The 20,001-nt window shown below is 40.5% G+C and overlaps 1 protein-coding gene across 2 annotated transcripts in view; it reads left to right on the top strand.

Moving 5' to 3' along the window:
- WASHC3 (WASH complex subunit 3) overlaps nucleotides 1-18,397 on the top strand; it is a 51,080-nt gene extending 32,683 nt beyond the window's left edge. For both annotated transcript variants that reach the window (XM_043966865.1, XM_043966864.1), the window contains exons 6-7: nucleotides 7,723-7,787; nucleotides 16,830-18,397. In XM_043966865.1, coding sequence (XP_043822800.1) covers nucleotides 7,723-7,787; nucleotides 16,830-16,914 — 150 coding nt within the window. In that variant the 3' untranslated portion in view covers nucleotides 16,915-18,397. The remainder of the gene's footprint in view (nucleotides 1-7,722; nucleotides 7,788-16,829) is intronic.
- Nucleotides 18,398-20,001: the final 1,604 nt, after the last annotated feature.

Genomic DNA, 20,001 nt, shown 5'->3' with positions numbered 1-20,001 from the left:
GGAGTTTTTTGACATTGTTTTAATCTAGGTTGCCCCAAAGTCTTAGCATAGTTTTAAAGCTAGTACTAGGAAGGGAGCAGGCAATCACTTAAAACTGCACTAAGACTTTGGGGATGATTTCTTTTTTTTGCATAGAGTCATTGGCTTCTATTTGGAACATTCTAATATTCAGGGAGTGTGATGCTTGGGCAAAGGTTTGCTCCTCTTGTGCCAACCTGTTAATTCCTCTTTCCAGTTCTTTCTTCCATGACTCACATTTCTTTTCCAATTTTTTCCTCTAGTGCTCTCATTTCATTTATAAAAACATTTTAGCTCTTTTTAAAAATTTTTGCTTTATCTCCTCCAGTTGAACATATGCCCAAGCCCTGTTTTCCTTTGAGGCTCTACTTGTAGATGTTTTGGAGTCATTTTCTTCTTCTGGATTATGTTTTAAATGTTCCTGTCTCCATAATAGCTTTTTATTGTGGGATTTTTTTTTTTGGTTTGTTTACTTTTCCAGCCTACTCCCTGACTTGAGACTTTATATTAAGGCCAGATTCCATGTACTTCTGAAGGGAATGTCTGGACTGGTCTTGCTACTGCTTTCTCAGAGTATTGAGTGTTATTTTATTCCAGGATCTCAGGGACTGTTCAGGCTAAGGACCTGAAAGCTTTCAGTATTCTCAAAGTAGTCTGATGTAGAACAGTCTGATCACTTCCTGAGCTCTCCAAATTCTCAGCCTGGGTTTGGGTCTGATCAGCACACCTGTGGGCTTATCCCTTTTGGGGTTCTAGTAGACTTGTGCTGGACTCATCCAGCCGGAAGCTCTGTTGGTTCAGAGCAACAGAACTGCAGGCCACCCTTTGGTCTGGGATTCTTGCCTTGGTCCTGCAGGTTTGAGATGAGACCAAGAGGTAGAACTGAGACCCTGCTCTGCTTCTGGGGCCCTGTCCACCAGTTAGGGCTTGCTTCTGCCCTTCCTTGGTACACAGCTTAGGGCCTGCAGCTGCTTCTCACCTGAAATGCCATCCTGGCATACCTGCATCTGTGACCCAGAACTAGGGGACGAGTAGCAGAGCTCCCAGCTTGACACTCTTCCTGTGACCTGCACAAAGTTAGGCCCCTCTTTTTTTTTTTTTTTTTGGCGGGGCAATGAGGGTCAAGTGACTTGCCCAGGGTCACACAGCTAGTGTCAAGTGTCTGAGGCCGGATTTGAACTCAGGGCCTTCTGAATCCAGGGCTGGTGCTTTATCCACTGCGCCACCTAGCTGCCCTTAGGCCCCTCTCTTTAGGGTCTGGGACCACTTCTTGTCCTCTCACACAGATTTTCCTACTCTGGAATGCTTCATGGGGCTCTTCTAGCTTGATCCCATCCCATCCCTAGCCTCTGCAGACTTCTGTGTCTCCCTGTACCAGCTGGGGCTGAAGATGACTCACAGTGATTTTTTTCTTGGACTTCCCGATCAGGACTTAATTCTGATATAACTTCTAGATCTGTTTGGAGGAGTTGGGGATATTGGGGAAAGAGCTTGACCCAATTTATCCCTGCTATTCCACCATGTTGGCAGTATCTCTAAATATCTTTCTTAAAGATGAATATGTCAGCCTGTCTAAGGTTCAGGTTAAGGGGAAGTAATGATAGCAGAAACAAGGGAGGAGCAAAGGAAGTAGGCTTCAGGTGGTGAAGACAGGAGCCTTGCTGGTGGGAATATTCCCTACCCACCATCTCCCATCTGGTGTTAAACCACTATTTCTTTTGCTCTGGCCAGGATTCTTGCACAGTTACAGTAAAGTATAAGACAGTTTACCTTGATTGAACCACATCAACAAAAGATATGTTTAAAGATCTTTAATATCAATTTCCTTTTCTGTTAGTAACCCTAACTGAAAAGATCATGTTAAAGGAAAGATGCTTATCAAAGTAATTACAGTTTTTGAGCTATGATTTTTTTTAATTAATGTGGGACAATGCCATCAATTGAGAAATTGTCTATGCTTCCATGCTTGAAGTTGCCTACCTCTTAATACTTCATTATTATTGCTTTAATGCCTCCAAGCGCCCATGTTGAATATAGTTTAATGACTAATGTCTTAGATGATTTAGTGATAAATCCATACTTTTCTTCCTTGCTTTTTCCTGCCTGTGATTGACTCCAGTGATTAGAGACTATTAATGGATGAGGCCAACATCATAAATTCCATTTCCAAATGCTCTGTCCCATGGCCACAGCTAGCATCCTTCCGCAGCTGGTTGTCCATATAGGGGGCCCATATTGCTCACCAAAGAGATGGAGTGAGAGAGTTGAAAGGGACAAAGTGAAATACTCTTTGAAAAGCAACTCAAAGCAAATGCTCTGCTGTGGAAGAGAGGATCACCTTCCAACGAGAACAATGGTGCATTCATCACAGTTCTTACCACAGGACTGTGGAGTATTTCTTTCAGATGCTTTTAGACAGTGAGATATAGGAACCGGTGAAGACAAGTGAACCCTTCTTTAAAGAAAACCCGATATGAGAAACACAGACCTGACACAATGTGGAATTCAGCAGGTGAGTATTCTCATCACAAAAGAATCTCCACAAAGTTCCATTAAATAATCAGCTCCCTCAAAGCATCCAAAATCAGTTTACAGAACTTTAATCTATATACAGCTTTTTCAGGAACGATTTTTTTAACCATAAGGAATGCCGTATAAAAAAAAAAAGTGCTTTCTCACAAATTCAGTCCTCTTGTTTACTAGGCCAAGTATGAAGTAGATTTTGGACTAAAGGTTTTGTGTCTTGATGAAGGAGAAAAATTGTCTTCCACAACCCTAAAACTGTTTTCTTCAAGTAATAATCACTTCTATTCTGTAACATATTAAGGTTTACAAATCACTTTGCAAGAATTTTTTCATTTGAACCTCACAGCAACCTTTTGAAGTAAATAGTACAAGCATTATTTGTACCCATTTTGCAGATGAAGAAGAAATGCATCGAACTCATTTACCCAGGATCCTGCAGAATCCAGACTTACAGAACTGCCTCAAATCAGTCAATACAGAGGACCACCTGTGGGCCAGGGGCTGTCTTTTTCTCCAAAGTTTAGCACTTGAAGGTTTTGCACGCATGATGTGTACTTTTCTAAGAGCAAAAATCAAAACACTTTGTGAAACTATCACAGTGATCATCCAAGTTGCCAGATTACAAATAACTCTGTACTGAACTTTTTGGTTGACATTAGTTTTTAGAAGGTCTAAGAGTGGAAGCAAACTTCTCATGTACCAGTTAACCCTATTACTTCAGTTCTCAGTCTTTAAAATTATTTGGTTACACTGCTAATCTCTGTGTGTGTGTGTGTGTGTGTGTGTGTGAAGAAGTTGACGATGAGACACTGACCAGCTTCATTGTTTCTTGATCCTAGCCTTTGGATTTCATCACACCCATTTGATGATGATGAGAATTTAAGTAGAGTTAGCCAAGTACTTTACATAGATGATCACATTATAACCTCAGAACACCAGATGAAATAGGTCCTACAGGTTATCCCATTTTACAGATGAGGAAATAGGCTGAGATTCAGTCACTTTCTAATGATCATATAGCTATTAAGTATTACAGATTGAATTTGAACCCAAATATTTAATTAACAAATAAAGAATAGAAAATCTGGACACTATTTACCCTATTATCTTAACAAAAGAAGAAATAGTTTGCTAAATTAAAAGTTAGATTGGGCCGTTGAGAACTGAATTATGTAAAAGCCTGCCCTTGGCCAAATTGCTTCAGCTGCTCTGATATTTGCAGGTTTACCCTTTTCCTCCACACTCTGAAAGATGTTAGTTTTAAGTCAAGTACGTGAGTCATTGATAATAGATAAGTAATAGGTTGATCATGGTGAGTCTAATATTTTTGTTGTTGTTCAGTCATTTTTCAGTCATGTCTAATTCTTTGTGACCCCATTTGGGGTTTTCTTGGCAAAGATCCTGGAGTGATTTGTCATTTCCTTCTCCAGCTCACTGTACAGATTAGGAAATGAAGGCAAGCAGGGTTCAGGCAGTTGCCCAAGGTCACACAGCTACTAAGTGTCTTGAGGCCAGATTTGAACTCAAGGAGATGAGTCTTCCTGACTTCTGGCCCAGCACTCTGCATTATGGAGCCACCTAGCAGCCTCAGTCTGATACTTATTCTTTAAACCTCAGCATTTGGAGCATAGTGATAGACTGGTTTGTGTCTGAAAGGTATTTTATCTTGAAGCTTTAAACTTTTCACCCATCCAGCAAAAGCTGTCAGACTAACTTGTGTTAGCATAGCACGATTTGGTCAATAAAGATTTTCTTTCTACTGTGTAGAATATTTTGTATAAAAATCTTCACCCTCAGTGAAAAACTGCTACAACATTTCATAATACCCAGACACCATCTCCCATATGCCCAAGTTGCTAGCATATGTAGAGCCAGAAAGAAGGTGGGTCAGAACCTCTATCGTTACTTCTATCTTTTATGCCAACTTGAGGTTGAAGGTCTAGCATTCCGGACAGTGCTGATTGTCCCTACTAACCCCAGAGGATGAGCTGCGAAGGTTGATTAAGCCCTCCCTGTCAGTCTAGCAAGCCGTTTCTTCTTTTGTAAACATAATAGTCTTCAGATTTTCCATTCTTTATTCACTAATTAAATTGTTGTCATTTAAGTTCACAAATCTAGAAGAAAAATCACAAAATGTACCGCACGCTTGAGTTAAAGAAATCAACTCCATGAAGAGAGGGAAGGGGAGGCGTGGTTAGACAACAAGTCCTGGACACAAGAGCCCAGGCTCGTAGAAGACAGTCTTAATTCGACATGAGTTAACAATGTGACGTGACATCCAGAAAAGTTGCCAGCTTCTTGAACTGTGTTAGGAGGGGCCTTCTGTTTATAAGCAAAGAGCTGATGCTCCCTCTGTGCTCCGCCCTGGTCCTGCCACATCTGGAGCGTGTGTTCAGCCTGGCCACCACATTAGAAGAGAGATGTTGCCAAGCTCAAGTACATCCATCCATGCATGGTGAGGGCAAGGAGAGCATGCCCTAGGAGGAACAGCTGAGGGAACTTCAGATGTTTAGCCTGGAGAAGCCTTGAGGAGAGAGTAGCAGGCTCCCAGGAGTCTGGAGGGCTATGGTATGCCAGAAGGGCTGAGACTTGGCCTGTTTGGCCCCACTAGGCAAAACCAGGACCAACGAGCAGAAGTTGCTCCACGTAAAGAAGCATTTTGTTGTTCCGAGGTTGAACGACCTGCCGCCTTCAGAAGGTGCCCTTTTCTGCCGGTCTTTGGGTAGTGACCGGAGCACTGGGAGTGCATTGGGAATTCCCGTTCAGGTGCTGATTATAACACGTGATCTCTTGTAGTCCCTTCCAGCTCTGTGGTTCTGCTGCTTTGTGTATCTTAAAGCTGCTAACAAATGGTTCTTGAAAATGTCCCCCTAAATATTACTCTTAGGTTAAACTTTTGGAAAATTTCAGCAGAGCATAAAGGGCTTTAGCAGGGTACTTCCTATTAACCCCAACAACAAATCAGTGTATATCTTGGCAAGTTACAAGCTCCCAAACATAAGTGTCTGTGATGCAAGAAAGGCCTTACGTTGAACTCTTGGTGCTGCAGTTGTAATCTCAATAGTCTGGCTTCTTTACACACTTTCTCCAGTGACGCAAGTCCAGACGAGATTTTCTGGAACATCAGCCCTATGGCTGCCTTCTCTCCTCCTCTTTACTTACCTTGGACATGCTACAGTTGTTCCATGCCAAAAAAAATCCCACAGCTCAATATACTTGGGTTTTGAGGTCGCTCATGTCCTCCTTAGACCACCGGTAGCTCCATCCTTTGGAAATCAGAAATGGGACGCTTTTCTTTTGGACGTCAAACAAGCCAGGCAGTGTTTCTTGACTTCTGAAGTAGAATAGAGCACAAGAACAAATCTGGGGAGCCTTAGTGGCGGCTCAAAATGCCCTCCTGGAGGCACATGATCCATAAGTGTTCTTGGGGATCTTGCATTATGCCTTTAGTAGAAAGGGCATGATCATGAAGGATGAAATCCCTAGCAGGAGAGATGCTGAAAAGGTGGTTTGATTTTTTTTTTTTTCCTATAACCATGACCATATCAAGTTTGGAGTAGAGATCTTCCATGGTCCAGGCACATCTCTACTGAATTGGCTTTCAACCAGTTCTGGGAAACATGGTACCATGATATGCTTATGAATCCAAGTTCCTTAATCTGTCAATCCCTATCTCTACTTTCGATCCCTTTGCCATGTTTTAGGAAACATTCTTTCTCTTTTTTCTCCTTCCCCCTCCCTTTCTGTTTTCTTGGACTTGTATCTTGTTTGTATAACCTTTCCAGCGATAGCCTGTGGATTATGCTCAAGTCAAATTAAAGCAAGCAGTTGGATTTGTAGAAAGCCCTCATGTCATCAGGCCAAGGTTAAAGATGCTGAGAGGTCTCTTTTTAAAAATATGGTGTTAACTTACATCTTACAGTTCCTCTCTCAGCTCTCCAGTGTTCCTACTAATATATTTTCGAATTAAAATTAGCATTCTAAAGGTGCCAGACTTAGCAGATTGCAAGACAACTTCTCTCATTCACAGAATAGCCTCATGATGGCTGATGACCTTGGTGCACTCCTAACACCCTCCCTCAAGTAAGCGACCACCCCACTACTGATCACAGGTCATTAAAATCACAGCAATGGACCTAAGACTTAGTAGTTTGAAGAAGTCGCTAATTATCCAGGTTCTTGGTCATCATGACTAAAACTGAAGTAACCTGATATAAAACCATCCCCAGCAGACAATTTTTTCATTCCCTCTTGACTTAGATTTCTTTTGAGCCCATCGTGGAAAAGTATAGCTCACTGAATAGAGAACAAGGCTCAGAGTCAGGAAAAACTGTTCAAGTTTGACCTCTGACACATACCGGTTCCATGATCATGGGCAAGTCACTTTCCCCCTTCAGTTCCCTAAAACACTTAAGTTGCAAATCAAGTCTCCATCTGTATTAGTAAATCAGGTTCCTCATTGGAACTCCCTACATGGATAAAATAATGGGTGAACTTAATAGAAAATAAATAAATAGAGAAGTCACCTTTAATGATTATCCAATTGGACATTTACCATTTCAATTGGCTATGCTGAATAGGGTCAGTAACAGTTGTTACCCTGTGGTTTAAGAATGTGAATTAGTATTCATCTAATGGTGTTGTGCTTAAGGAAGAACCTGGACTTTGTGAGGACAGGGTGGAAAATGTGTAATAAATTACTTCAGAAGACATTTAAGTACCCATTAGTGCCTAGATTTATACAAGGGACCCCTTCTTAGCCTTCTTAGGGTCATAATTCCTTTAGACAGTCTGGCCAAATGAATCTGTGGAGCCCTTCTCAGAATAAAGTTTTTAAATGCTTAAAAAAAATACATAGTGACCTCAAATCTGGCCTCAGACACTTAACACTTACTAGCTGTGTGACCCTGGGCAAGTCACTTAACCCCAATTGTCTCACTAAAAAAAAAATAGGATTGCAAAGGAAACCAATTATATTGAAAAACAGTTATTGTGATCTTAAAAAAAAAAAAAGTAATTCACAGCCCCCAAATTAAGGACTCCTGGTTTAATATAGCTTACTTTTTACAAAAGCTAGACTTGAAGATCACATATGGAGTGAGTGGCCAAGATGGGGTGAAAACTTGTGGAAGTAGACATTTTTGATGTTTGTATTCTCTCTGTGTTTCTTTGGCTCAGGGTGTTCCTGTGATGGCGATAAAAAACAAGATGATATCTGAAGGACTGGATCCAGATCTTCTTGAGTGAGTAACTCTTCCTACATAGTACTAGCCAGATTCTTATTTATGAAGTGAATTTATCAAAGACAGTGAAAACAATTTTCATTTCTTTATTGGTTTTTAGGAATGAAAAAGCTTCCTCTAGAAATTGTCCCTTCCAGTTACACTTGTAGGACTGGGTGATATGTTATATGATCAGTTAAACCAAACTTGATCATCTAGGGAAGAGTTTTAGGTGCTCATGGATAAATAAGGCTGTCAACAGTTGATGGATTTTCCAGAGGTAAGGCAGCATGATAAAGGGGAAGGTAGTGTAAGAAAGCTAGCTATTATTTTTCTCTCTTAGCTTCCTTGCTTTTAGTCTTTGTGGTACTTAGAAACTTTTAATTGAAGACCTTAGAGTGCTAAAAATTTGAATTTTGCCAAATCCTTGGTTGAACCACATTAAGAAATAACAGAGTTGGTTAAATTGGGTTCCCATAACAGTGATTAAAAAAAAAAACAAAACAGAAAACAGGTACTGGTTTGTATGAGTTTTACAAAACGTGTTTGTTTTCAGAGGTATGAAACTGTGCAGTTTAAAAGTTTTAACAAGATTCTCTTCATCATCAGCCACATGCTTATTAAGTGCTTACTGTGTACTAAGCACTTTGCTAAGTACTGGGGGTACGAAGAAAAGGAAAAGACAGTCTCTGTCCTTATCGAGGCTACTCTGTTCAAAGGAATCTGGTGGCTTTCACCCTTAGGCCCACATAACTCATTGGCCTCTTCAGAGCTGCTCTGAATTCAAAGGCTTTCCAGTCTGAGTTTTGATTCACCCTGGTATTCTGAACTATTTAGTAGTCCTCATTCATATCTCATATCCTGCCGTAGCTGTTAGATCTTGGAATTCTGCATGGCTCTCTACTTGACGAGGCGTGGGTACACATGCTTTAAAAATGAATACAAATGTCCAAATTCTCTGTTCTTTTTACCTGCCAAAATGCAGAATGGAAGACTCAGAAAGAAGTCTCCCTAATAACAACATTTTCCAGATAACATGCAGTTCAAACATCAGCATGAGTCCGTAATTCAAGTAATCAAAACTAATTCCATATTTCTACTGAAGCATCACTACAATGTGGAACTTTTGTTCTTGGATCTGCATGTGGTGTAATGCAGAGCGCCAGGCCCAGAGTCAGAAAGACCTGACTTCATATTCAGCCTTGGACACTCACTAGTTGTGTGACCCTGGACAAGTCCCTGAAGCAAGGGAGACGACCTTTACACATATATAAGCATGTGCAGAATAAACACAAACTAGTACTCACAGCTGGAATCAGGAAAAGCTTGGTGGCAAAGGTGGACTTGAGATGATTCTTGAAGGAAGAGAGAGATTCCATGAGGGTGGAGAATAGAGGGAGTGCATCCCAGGCATGGGAGGAAGGAAGGAAGGAGGTGGCTAGTGGAAAGTCATGGACATGGAGGTGGGGGGAAGAACAAGGAGGAGACCAATGTGGCTGGACCAGGTAGGAGTATACAGTGAGGCCAGAAATATAGGTTGGGTCCAAGTTGTGAAGGACTTTAAAGATCCTACAGAGGGGTTCCTATTTTTGTCTTAGAGGCAACAGGGAGTCATTGGAGTATATTGAACAGGGAGAGTTACATAGATCTACACTTAGGGAAAATCACTCTGATAGCTATATGATGGATAGAATGGAGTGGGGAGATGCTCAAAGCAGGGAAACCAATTAGAAGGCCATCAAAATACTCTAGGCAAGAGGCAATGAGATTCTGAACTGAAGTTATATCTGTGTGAGGAGATTGAAGGGGTTGGTAGCAAGAGATATTGTGAAGGCAGAAAGGGCAAGAGTTGGCAATTGAATTGAAGGAGGTTAAGGAGTCATAGATGATGCCAAGGTTATAGACCTGGGAGATGGGGGGAATGGCATTGTCATTGACAGAAATGGCAGGGGGCAGCTAGGTGGCACAGTGGATAAAGCACTGGCCCTGGATTCAAGAGGACCTGAGTTCAAATCCAGCCTCAGATACTTGAAGCTTACTAGCTATGTGACCCTGGGCAAGTCACTTAACCCTCATTGCCCTGCAAGAAATAAAAAATAAATAAAAATAAATTGGGAAAAGAGGTGGGTTGGGGGGGGGGATGAGTTCTGCTTTAGATATGTTGATACCAGATAAATGATACAAAAATATCTTTAAAAGATAAATTTGTATCCAATTCCCACCCAAATGTGTATTATCTCATTGAGGGAATAAAACAAGAATACATTTTAAAACACTTTAAACTGTGAAACATACAGATAAATTTAATCATAAGAAAAAGTTCTGTCTTTTGACAAGAGTTGTTTTTTCTTTTTTTTTTTTTAAAGTGACTGGAACCAATGTGTCATGATGTTTCTGATTTCCCAACAATTTTTTTTTTGCCAATTCTGCCAGTTTTTGATCAAGATTAGGTGAACTATGGTGGTAGGAAACATTGTAGAGAGGGGAACAAGAATATTTGGAGAATGTGCTATATACATCTATAAATTCATTTAAGAGTGGGGTAGTTGGTTTGACCCATGGATCCCAAGCCAGGAAAAAACAATCCTCCCCTTGGTGTGTTCATAAGCATGTCAATGACTGAGAAAGTTGGGAAACATTGGGTAGAAAGATGATTGCCAAGGTTTTAGGGTCGAATTCCAGTAACCATTTAGCTTTTCATAGAGGAAAAACTGTTATTCAACCACAGTCGACAGCCTCAGTCCTGGCTAGCTCTCTCACAAATGCATGCCATTTGTCACAAGGAGGTTTGGGTGAGAGAATATGGAGAGCTCAGTGCATCTAATCACTACGAGAAAAGCCACTCGAAATACATTGCACAGCTAGATGTGATGATAAATGGACTCGAGCTTCGTATTAATGGAGCAGCTCTGACAGTTGCTAAATCATTTTTACATAAAAGTTAAAGACCTTGCTTTTGGCAAAGAAGGAGAGATGATGGAGAGTCAGCACCATATGCCAACTGAAGAAAGTCCCCTTTCTTCTCATCTCTCATTTAGACTCTTTTGTACATAAGAAGCCTCCGCCAAGAACTTTTGGTAGAGACTGTTCTGTTTGTCTTTTCTCTTTAAAAGTATAAACACAAAAGTTTTTGTAGCCTTAGGTAGAAAGTGTATCTCTGCAGACTCATTTGATGGCTGGTAGAAACAGTGCTGCTCTGCCCACGTGAAGAAACAAGAACAAAACTAAGGTTTACAATAAATGTGGTCCAAGAATTCTGTTTGATTCCCTTGTTGAGAAAGAACTACTGAAAATCAAGTGATAGTATTGGATTTCAGCCTGAAAACTAAGTCAGCATGACAGTAGAAGGAGATCTGGTTTTTTTCTCAGAAAAATAATTGTCATAATACCATACAGTTTTATTTGCTAAGTTGGGTTTTGGGGGAAGTTTTTGAGTGACTATAGAATTCTGCAAAAATCTTGGGTTTGGGTTCATTTGGGTTTTTTTTTTTAAGCAAAATTATCTCCTATTTCCCCATAATATGAAATTGATCTTACATTCCAAGTCCCTGATTACATGCTAGTCCCTGACGCTAATGATATATAAAGGCATATGGAAGGATATTAAACTGACAGTAAGAGGGAAAGAGACAATGGAAAATTTAAAATGGATCTTGTCCAAAAGTGAATTTATTTGAATTATTCATTCAGAAGTATAGGATAGATCTTTGTCATTACTGAAGATATTACTATTTAAAAGAAATCATTTTTTTTCTTTGTACTTTCATACGTTTTCTTAAACTTTTGAGGAAAATAGCATGTTATTGTATGCTTTTGCAAGAACAGATTTCTGAAATTGAAATTTGGCAGAGTTTATTCTCAATCTGGGTTGTTTTGTAGCATATTCGTATGGCCAAAGCAGAACTATAATTGAATTATTATTACTACACATCTCAATAATTGCCTTATTCTAAACCTTTCAACAAAACCAACTGCATTGATATGAGAATAGGAATTAATGGATCTGGGCTCCCAGTAGATCGTCAGATAGCCAATGCAAACTGAGTGCAGGAGTTTTGGTGGTTTGATCTTTCTTCAAGACCACCTATTGAGGCTGGATAGAGCTAGGATGGAATGCCACTGTGCTGTGAGGATTTCGTGTGGTTTCTCTTTTCCATTTCCCTGGTCAGCTTTCTAACTTTCTATAAGTTTTCAGGACTGCTCAAGGGCTTACGTGGAGGACTTAGACAGTTCAGTCATAACATATCAAATGAAGTGGGGTGTGTTTGCTGTTATTGCTGTCTTACTCCTTTATTGCTATTCTAAAATGTAGAATAGGTTTGATGTGTAGTTTGAAAAGGATCTCTCACAGTAGCCCTATCACATATTACTTATGATATCCTAAAAATGACGTTCCTACTTAGTCTACTTAGTCTGAGCCCCCAAATGATTTTACAACTACTCTTTTATGGAGCTGGAACAGACTGTTCAACTGTTTTCAGTTAAAAGGCAGACAGGAACTTGTTTCTTAAATGTGTGTCTACATACATAAATATGTTTTCCGATTAAGAATTGTTCAGATACTTTCCATGCCCTTCCAATGATTAAAACTTTCCATTTAGATAAAACAGGATGATACTATCTTTAACTAAGGATTTTAAATCAGAAAAGTTATATACTTCCTGTAGTCAGAGTACTCTCCTTTGCGTCTTTTTCCTGGTTTTGGTCCTGTTTGGTCAAGGACATATCAATTCCTTCTTCAAAGATGAATTTAGCCTCATTTAAGAGAATTGAGCCTCAATAAAAGAGTCAGGCTTAGAAGTTATCTTTTTAGTTTACGGTAAGAATTTATATGTAACCTGAATTCCAGTGATAATATCTGCTTGCCAAACGTGGGACATATCAAACTAAATATTTTTAATTCTGTAACTAAACTTAAAGGTGAGAGATTTGGTAGCATATGCATATATGACTCTATTGCTGATTAGTTTTCTAGATTTGCTGATGTATCTGTTCCTTCTGGTGAATGTCATTCAGATATTTAAAAATAAGACACACAAATGTGACATCTTCTGGATATTTCTAGGTGTTTAAGAGTAAGGTGTTGCGGCTTGTTTTTACCTTAATTGAAAACATTCCGTTAAGCCACAGCAGGAGGAACTTTACTTTAGCGTCCTGGTTCAGCATAGCAAGTGTTTTCCAAAATATTTTCATCCTGTTAAAATGTTTTAAATGGAAGATGAAAATCATGAGATCAAGATGAAGGTATAGGAGGGGCAGCTAGGTGGCGCAGTGGATAGAGCACCGGCCCTGGATTCAGGAGGACCTGAGTTCAAATCCGGCCTCAGGCACTTGACACTTACTAGCTGTGTGACCCTGGGCAAGTCACTTAACCCCCATTGCCCTGCAAAAAAAAAAAAAGGTATAGGATATGATTTGGGGGTCAGCATATATTTCATTTTCCAATATATTGCCTCATCCTGAAATTTAAAAAGCAAGATCCCCTTCTGCCATGAATATGTGGGCTAAATGCCATTAAATAACAGAGATGTAGGCTTAAAGACACCCTGACACTTGGCTACAGGGCCTTTTCTTTAATCCCCAAAGCAAACACATGGGCTAGAATGTAAGGTAGGCAGACCAAGCTAGCCCAGATTAGATGTGTGTGAGTGCAGGGTTAAGGGAAGGTGATTTCTTCCCTTTGTTGACTTCCTATCATTTGTGTTTCACATGTCCCTTTTTCCACTAATCTAAAATCTTAACCTTTTCAGATGTTATAGTATTTTAAAGTAATTTTGGGATATGTTCATTTTTATTTGTTGGGAATGTCCTAGATGGTAATTCCATTTTGATGTGGCCTATGATTGAAAAATGGAATATTCTAGTATCTGTGTTCTTTTGCCCGGAATTTGCCTTTTATTCCGATTGTAATCAGTAAGAAAGCATCTATATGGTCTAAGGAGAAGCAGGGGAAAAAATAGACCTGCTACCTCCAGTCTTGCGGCCAATTTTTATTTGGGCAACTGGGCCAATATCAGTTGTGTAGGCCTTGCATGTTGCTGTGTTACCTTAGAATCCACTCATAGTTGTGACTGATCCTAGCTGATGGAACATAGGTTAGAACCTGAGAAATTGGCCCTTGAAGATGCTATTGCTCCTACAAGCTCCTCACTGTTCCAAAGTGAAGTGGACTGTCATATGAGAATAGTGGGTTCCCCTTTAGTAGCAGTCTTGGGGGAGGTGGGGGGTTGAATACTATTTGCTGGGGATGTCATAGAAGTGGGTACTGTTCAGGTCCTTGTCAGACTGGGTTGTCTCCAGCATTCCTTCCAATACTGAAATTCTGTGTCTTCCAATGTATGGCTTAATGTATTTATTGGTCAACCGCTTAGTCAGCTAATATCCGTTAAAAACCTCCTAAGTGCTGGGAATACAAAGAAAGGCAAAAACACCATTCCTGACTTCCAGAAGCATTATACCAAAATGTCTTCTAAAACTGTGCAACATCATATAAGTTTACACTTGAAAGCCATAAAACATTGCCGGTATTTTTTCTGCTTTCTAGAATACCAGACGTGAAGGTATAAGATAGATCACAGAATTTGTAGCCAGAGGACCTGAGTTCAAAACTCATCCCAGTTGCATACTATCCTATAAACCAGTATAACTTCAGGCAAAACCCCATCCGGGGCCTCATTTTTTTCTCATCTGTAAAAGCAGGAGGGGCTTGAACTGTTAGGTGATCTCTAAAGCTATTTCTTGTTCCAGATCCTGTGAAACTGTGTTTTTAGGTGGTAGGCAAGGAAGATAGGGAAAGACTGGGTTATCCTTGGGGAAGGCTGTCCTAGGTATAAGAGAGGATTAGATGTAGGGCACAAATAGTGTGCTTTAGTTTGACAAGGAAAAAAGACCTGAGCCCTTTCTGAGGCTGGAACAGAGGAGGTAAGACTGGGTGAAGTAGGAAAGAAAAGGGAATGCATGATGAGTGGCCCCAATTTTCTGAGTAAAGTAGGAGTTAAGATTATCTACTGAGAGAGAAAGAGGGGTAGGGTGATGCAACAAGAAGAGAAGGTTTAGAATATTCCCTGTGGAAAATCTGGTAACAAATCAATCAGTTAAGAATGAAGGGATTGTTGGGGGCAGCTCAGTGGATAGATCCCTGGCCCTGGAGTTAGGAGGACCTGAGTTCAAATTCAGCCTCAGACACAACACTTACTAGCTGTGTTAACTTATATTGAATTGCTTTAGTTCTTGGGGGATGGGGTGGGGAGGGAGGGATGAAAAGAAGTTGGAACACAAAGTTTAAAAAAAAATTGATGTCAAAATTTGTTTTTACATGTAATTTGGAAAAAATTTACTAGCTGTGTGACCTTGAGCAAGTCACTTAACCCTCATTGCTAAGGAAGGAAGGAAGGAAAAGGATCTTGGACAGAAGAAGAAAGCAGCAAGGAGCTTGACAGAGTCATCTGTAGGCCAGTGGAGTGCACAGCGGGAGAGGAGCAGCTGCTGAGGTTGGAGCAAAGAGCAGGGGTGGGGAACAATCCAGGAGGGGCCGTGAGCAGCAAAGCCTACCTTGGCACATCGTTCACTCAATTTGTGAGCATTTATTAAGCACCTGCTGTGTGCCAAGCACTAAGGATCCCAAAGAGGTCAAGGGCAGCCCCCGACAGCCTAATGGAGGAGACAGCGCAAACAGACTCATGCAAACCCGCTGCATCAAGGATAGGATAGATGGGAAATAATGAACTGGGGAAAGGCTTCCTCCGGGAGGTGGGGGTGTTGTGGTTGTTGTTGGTTCTTTGTTCCCGGTGAGACCCATGACATGAGGGTGACGTCATGACTTAAGGGGGGGAGGCTGTGCAGTCACCAGCCTCACTCTCTCCTCTGGAGCCTTCTGGGTCCAGTGGCAAGATAGAGATCAGGACGACTGGAGATGGCCCCAGATGTTTAAGGCAATCAGGGTTAAGGGACTTGTCCAGGGTCACACAGTTAGTGTCAAGTGGCTGAGGCCAGATTTGAACTCAGGTCTTCCTGACTCCAGGTCCAGTGCCACCGAGATGCCCCTAGGGTTTTAAGTTAGGACATAAAGGAAGCCTCACTGGAAAGGGGTGGGGTGGGGGTGGGGGTGGGGTGGTCTAGATGAGTTTTTCTAAAGGAATCCAGGCTCCTCTGAGCTCATCAAAGGAAAGAGGTAAATTTGCTGGAAGCACTAAGTCTCCAAGAATTAGGTAGGAAGCCTGAAGAAACTTAGGAAAAAATGAAACCTGGGAGGGTTTCTCTTGTCTAAAAAACATGGTAATTGTGCATTACACCCGTCCCACCCTTCTTGCTGGCCCCCTCACTCAGACTATTCTCTTCTACCCTTGGAATTTTACTGGTCTGATGAAAATGTATAGCCTTGGTCATGACAGTGCCAGAACAAACTGGGAGTGTAAGCAGCCCGTTGGGCCAGCCTCAGCTGCTGTTATCATGACCTTTTAAAAATATCACGACTGACGAAGCTCATCTGCAAGAGCGCTCATGTCTCCCTAGGAAACAGCATGAGGTCCCTGTGACTTTTTTTTTTCCACACTCTATCAAGAGGGCTTTGTTTTTCCTTACCCACTTGGCATCTCTGTTATTCGAGCCATCTTTTAATTTGCTCTGCATCGTCAAGCCTCTCAGACATCTTTCCTGAACATCCCTCTTTTCCTTCACTTCTCTCGTACCTTTCCCTCACTTGGAGCCTGCTGGTGTTGAGCACTTGCCCTGCCTGCCCCTACAGCTCCCATCTCCGTCTGCAACCCAGTCTCCATGGCAATGAGAGGCAGAAAGTGCTGAAGCAGCGAACTATGGAAGGACTGGCGAAAGAAAGTCGAGTGCGTGGGCTCTAGAGGAATTGCACTTAATCCCTGGGATGCTGAAGGTGCCAGAGAGGACAGCTCTGTGGTGGTAGAGGGGGAGACTCCCACAATTAAGCCCAGCAGACTTGGCCGCCTGGCTACTAGAAATATTGTATTTTAAGATGAATTTCATTTACAGTTAGTGAGTTCTTTGCTCAACTGGAAAAAACGTTTAAAAAAATTTTCCCTTTTTCTCTTTTAGGAGGCCAGACGCCCCAGTGCCTGATGGGGGAGGTGAAGCACATGCCAAAGAAAGTTCAGATAGTGAATCTTCTTTTAGTGACTGAACTTCATGTTGACCTTAGAGAATTTATATATCTATATAATATATACATGCATAGAAAGAGGAACTTTTTTTACAGCTTTTATGCTTTAGGCCTAAGGTGATATCCATATCAAGTGTATTAGAGGGTGACAACTTTCAGAGGTCACCTCTCTCACAAAATATTTACTAAACTTGAGATTTTTCAGCTTTTCATCATCATGGCTTCTAATCACAAGTTGGAAAAATATTATCTAGGAATCATCTTCCTTTGGGAAAATTTTCTATAATGACTAACTTGAATTTTGTCTGACCCATAAAGGAATTATTAACTAAACACCTAATCAACCAAAAATTATTTATGCTTTAAAGATGCAAAGGATTTTTTATTATCACGGGAGAGAAGTGACTTGACAGTGTGCCTCTTATCACCACATGGAAGTGTGGGAATAAGTCACAATCGAACGGCCTAGTTAAAATAAAGCATAATGCTATTACAAGCACTAAGCTGCGATAGTGGAGTAAGGCAATCTAAGTGGAAAGAGAAAAACCATTTGCTTTGAGTTTAATAACAGGTAACGTGCTTCCTGATTAGCTTGACCCAAACACTGAACTTGACTGGATGGCTGAGGCTATTGGTACTAATCATTTTAGCATGAAAATGTTCATGCGAACTCAGCTTCCATAAGATTTACTAAAGAATTTTCTGTCCAAAAGACAACACAGTTCTAAACCACTGAGTTACCTGTGGAGACTTCAGGGTGTGGTTGTGAAGATGGTTCTCTTCCTGTTTGCTGGAGTATAACCCCTTTCAGCCCAGGTCAGAGGTAATGGTCAGCACTGGCTGCATGTGGTGCCCTCCTGAAAGAGTCACCCCTTATGACTCTGAAAGACCATGTAGGAACCTCCTGTCTGTGGAGACAATCCTCAATAAATAATGGTGCACAACGGGGAGTAGTGTAAGAAGTCTAAAACATTGGTTACATAGAGAAAGTGGGAAACTTACTGGATGGTGCTATTTCCCAGTTATTGAGTTGACCCACATTTACTATTTTACTCTAAAAGTATAGAATTGTTCTCTTTCTCCTTCAGTCTGGAGCTAGATTTGATGCTAAGCCATACTTAAGACATCTAGAATTTTTCTATTTAAAAACTTATTTTTAAAAATTTTCAAAAATGAGCCAAGGATTAACAATAAACAAGTCTATATCTTTATAGTCTGTTGTAATTCTGATATAAATTGTAAATGTTTCCCTTGACACACACCCCACTGAGTTTCCTTATATGTGTAAACAGAACGTGGCTTCTGTTAAAGGATGAATGGTGTCCATGTACTCTCATGAAGCATCACCCGGGCAACACTGTTTAGGAAAACGGCTTCATTTCTAAATGGGGTGCTCAAAATAACAAGCTCCATCTCCTGAGTTCACAAAGAGTGGAAATCCCCACATTTTAGCCTTGTAATACCGCAGTTCTTACAGGACTGCCAGTGTGGCAGTCATTTAAAAAATCATTTTCCGGGGCAGCTAGGTGGCGCAGTGGATGGAGCACCGGCCCTGGAGTCAGGAGGACCTGAGTTCAGATCCGGCCTCAGACACTTGACACTGACTAGCTGTGTGACCCTGGGCAAGTCACTTAACCCCAATTGCCTCACTAAAAAAAAAAAAAAAAAAAAATCATTTTCCCTTCTTTTTCTTAAAATGTTAAGAAGCTAAAGGATGAGAATGAAGTGACAGCTGCCTCCATCCATACAGGTTGGACAGGCCATTTTTTTTTCCACTGAAGTCTTGGTGCTGACTGCATGCAGTGGACCACTGATAAATGGTGATGAAATTAAATTGACCTTGAATTATTGCCTTTCTTTGCTCTCTCACAAGTAGTGGTATATCTCTGGATCTTATCAAACACTTCTAAGAGAATGACTAAGAAAACTAAAATGTTGGCTAACAAACATCACATTTTATAGTAGTAAAATGGGTTCAGGATACCAGCCCCGTTTCTTACTCTCTTTGTGACCTTGGGCAAGTCACCTAACCTCTTTGAACCTCCATTTCCTCATTTGGAGAAGAAAAGAGTTGAATCAAATGATTACTGAGGTCCTTTCAGCTCTAAATCGTGGGCTTTATATATAATACATATTTTTGCTATATAGTTAATCTTATTAGTACATTTTCAGCAATAAACAATCTTCACAAATAAGAATAAAAATATTTTCAGTATGTATACATCATCTCGTCCAGTTTCCTTGTCTTACAGGTGAAGCGATGAACACCAAGAAAGATTAAAACCACTTGCTTAAGAAATTAAAAAGAATTTCATTTATGTCAATGAGAAATGCTTACTTTGGCCACTATATTCTTGTGTATTAAAATACTAGTCCTTTGTAAGACCTTACAAAAAGGATTTTAATAATCTTATTAAACTTGCCTTTTGTAAACTACGCATTGATTCCTTTGAGATGAAAAGTTGAGTCGAGTTATTTTCTGAATTCTCTTAAGGATACTCTAACATCTGTTTCACTTCTCTCCTTCACTTTTTTACTTAAACAAAATGTGTGTGATGCCCCGTTGTTGTAGTAACCAATAGTTTCTCCAAAAGCAGGAGACGACTGCCTAAACCCCCCAGCTGTGGCTCCTCGTTCTTCAGGTGGTAGGTAAGAAAGCTTCTGGCAGCACTGGCCATACTTTGCTACACTTTCCTTCTTATTTTAGAAATCCCCCTGAAAAGTGCGTCGTGATTATTTTTAAGTAAGTGGACCTTTAAAAAAGAACAAACAAGAAAGGACTTTATTATTTCTATTGTTGGACAATCAGCTGAGCGAGATACAAGCCAATGCAGTGATTATTAATCAAGGTAACATAACCCATTCCAGGAACATCATAGAAATTTATGGAAGAATAAAAACTTCAAAGGCTCTGGAAACATTTAATTATGGTGTGGGTAAGTTCCTTTAGAGGTAAATTCTCATGCTCAGAAGCTCCGCTGGTAAAATGCTCTCCCCTATTGAAGGCCTCTAAGAAGGTTGCCCAGTCCCTTGCTTGTTCTAGTGTTGAATGACCCTTCAGAAATGTTTCAGGATAGGAAGACATTGTGTTTAATATGAATCTCCTCA

The sequence above is a fragment of the Dromiciops gliroides genome, chromosome 5, assembly GCF_019393635.1.
Source record: "Dromiciops gliroides isolate mDroGli1 chromosome 5, mDroGli1.pri, whole genome shotgun sequence".
Taxonomy (NCBI): domain Eukaryota; kingdom Metazoa; phylum Chordata; class Mammalia; order Microbiotheria; family Microbiotheriidae; genus Dromiciops; species Dromiciops gliroides.
This window is presented reverse-complemented; position numbering and strand designations above follow the sequence as displayed.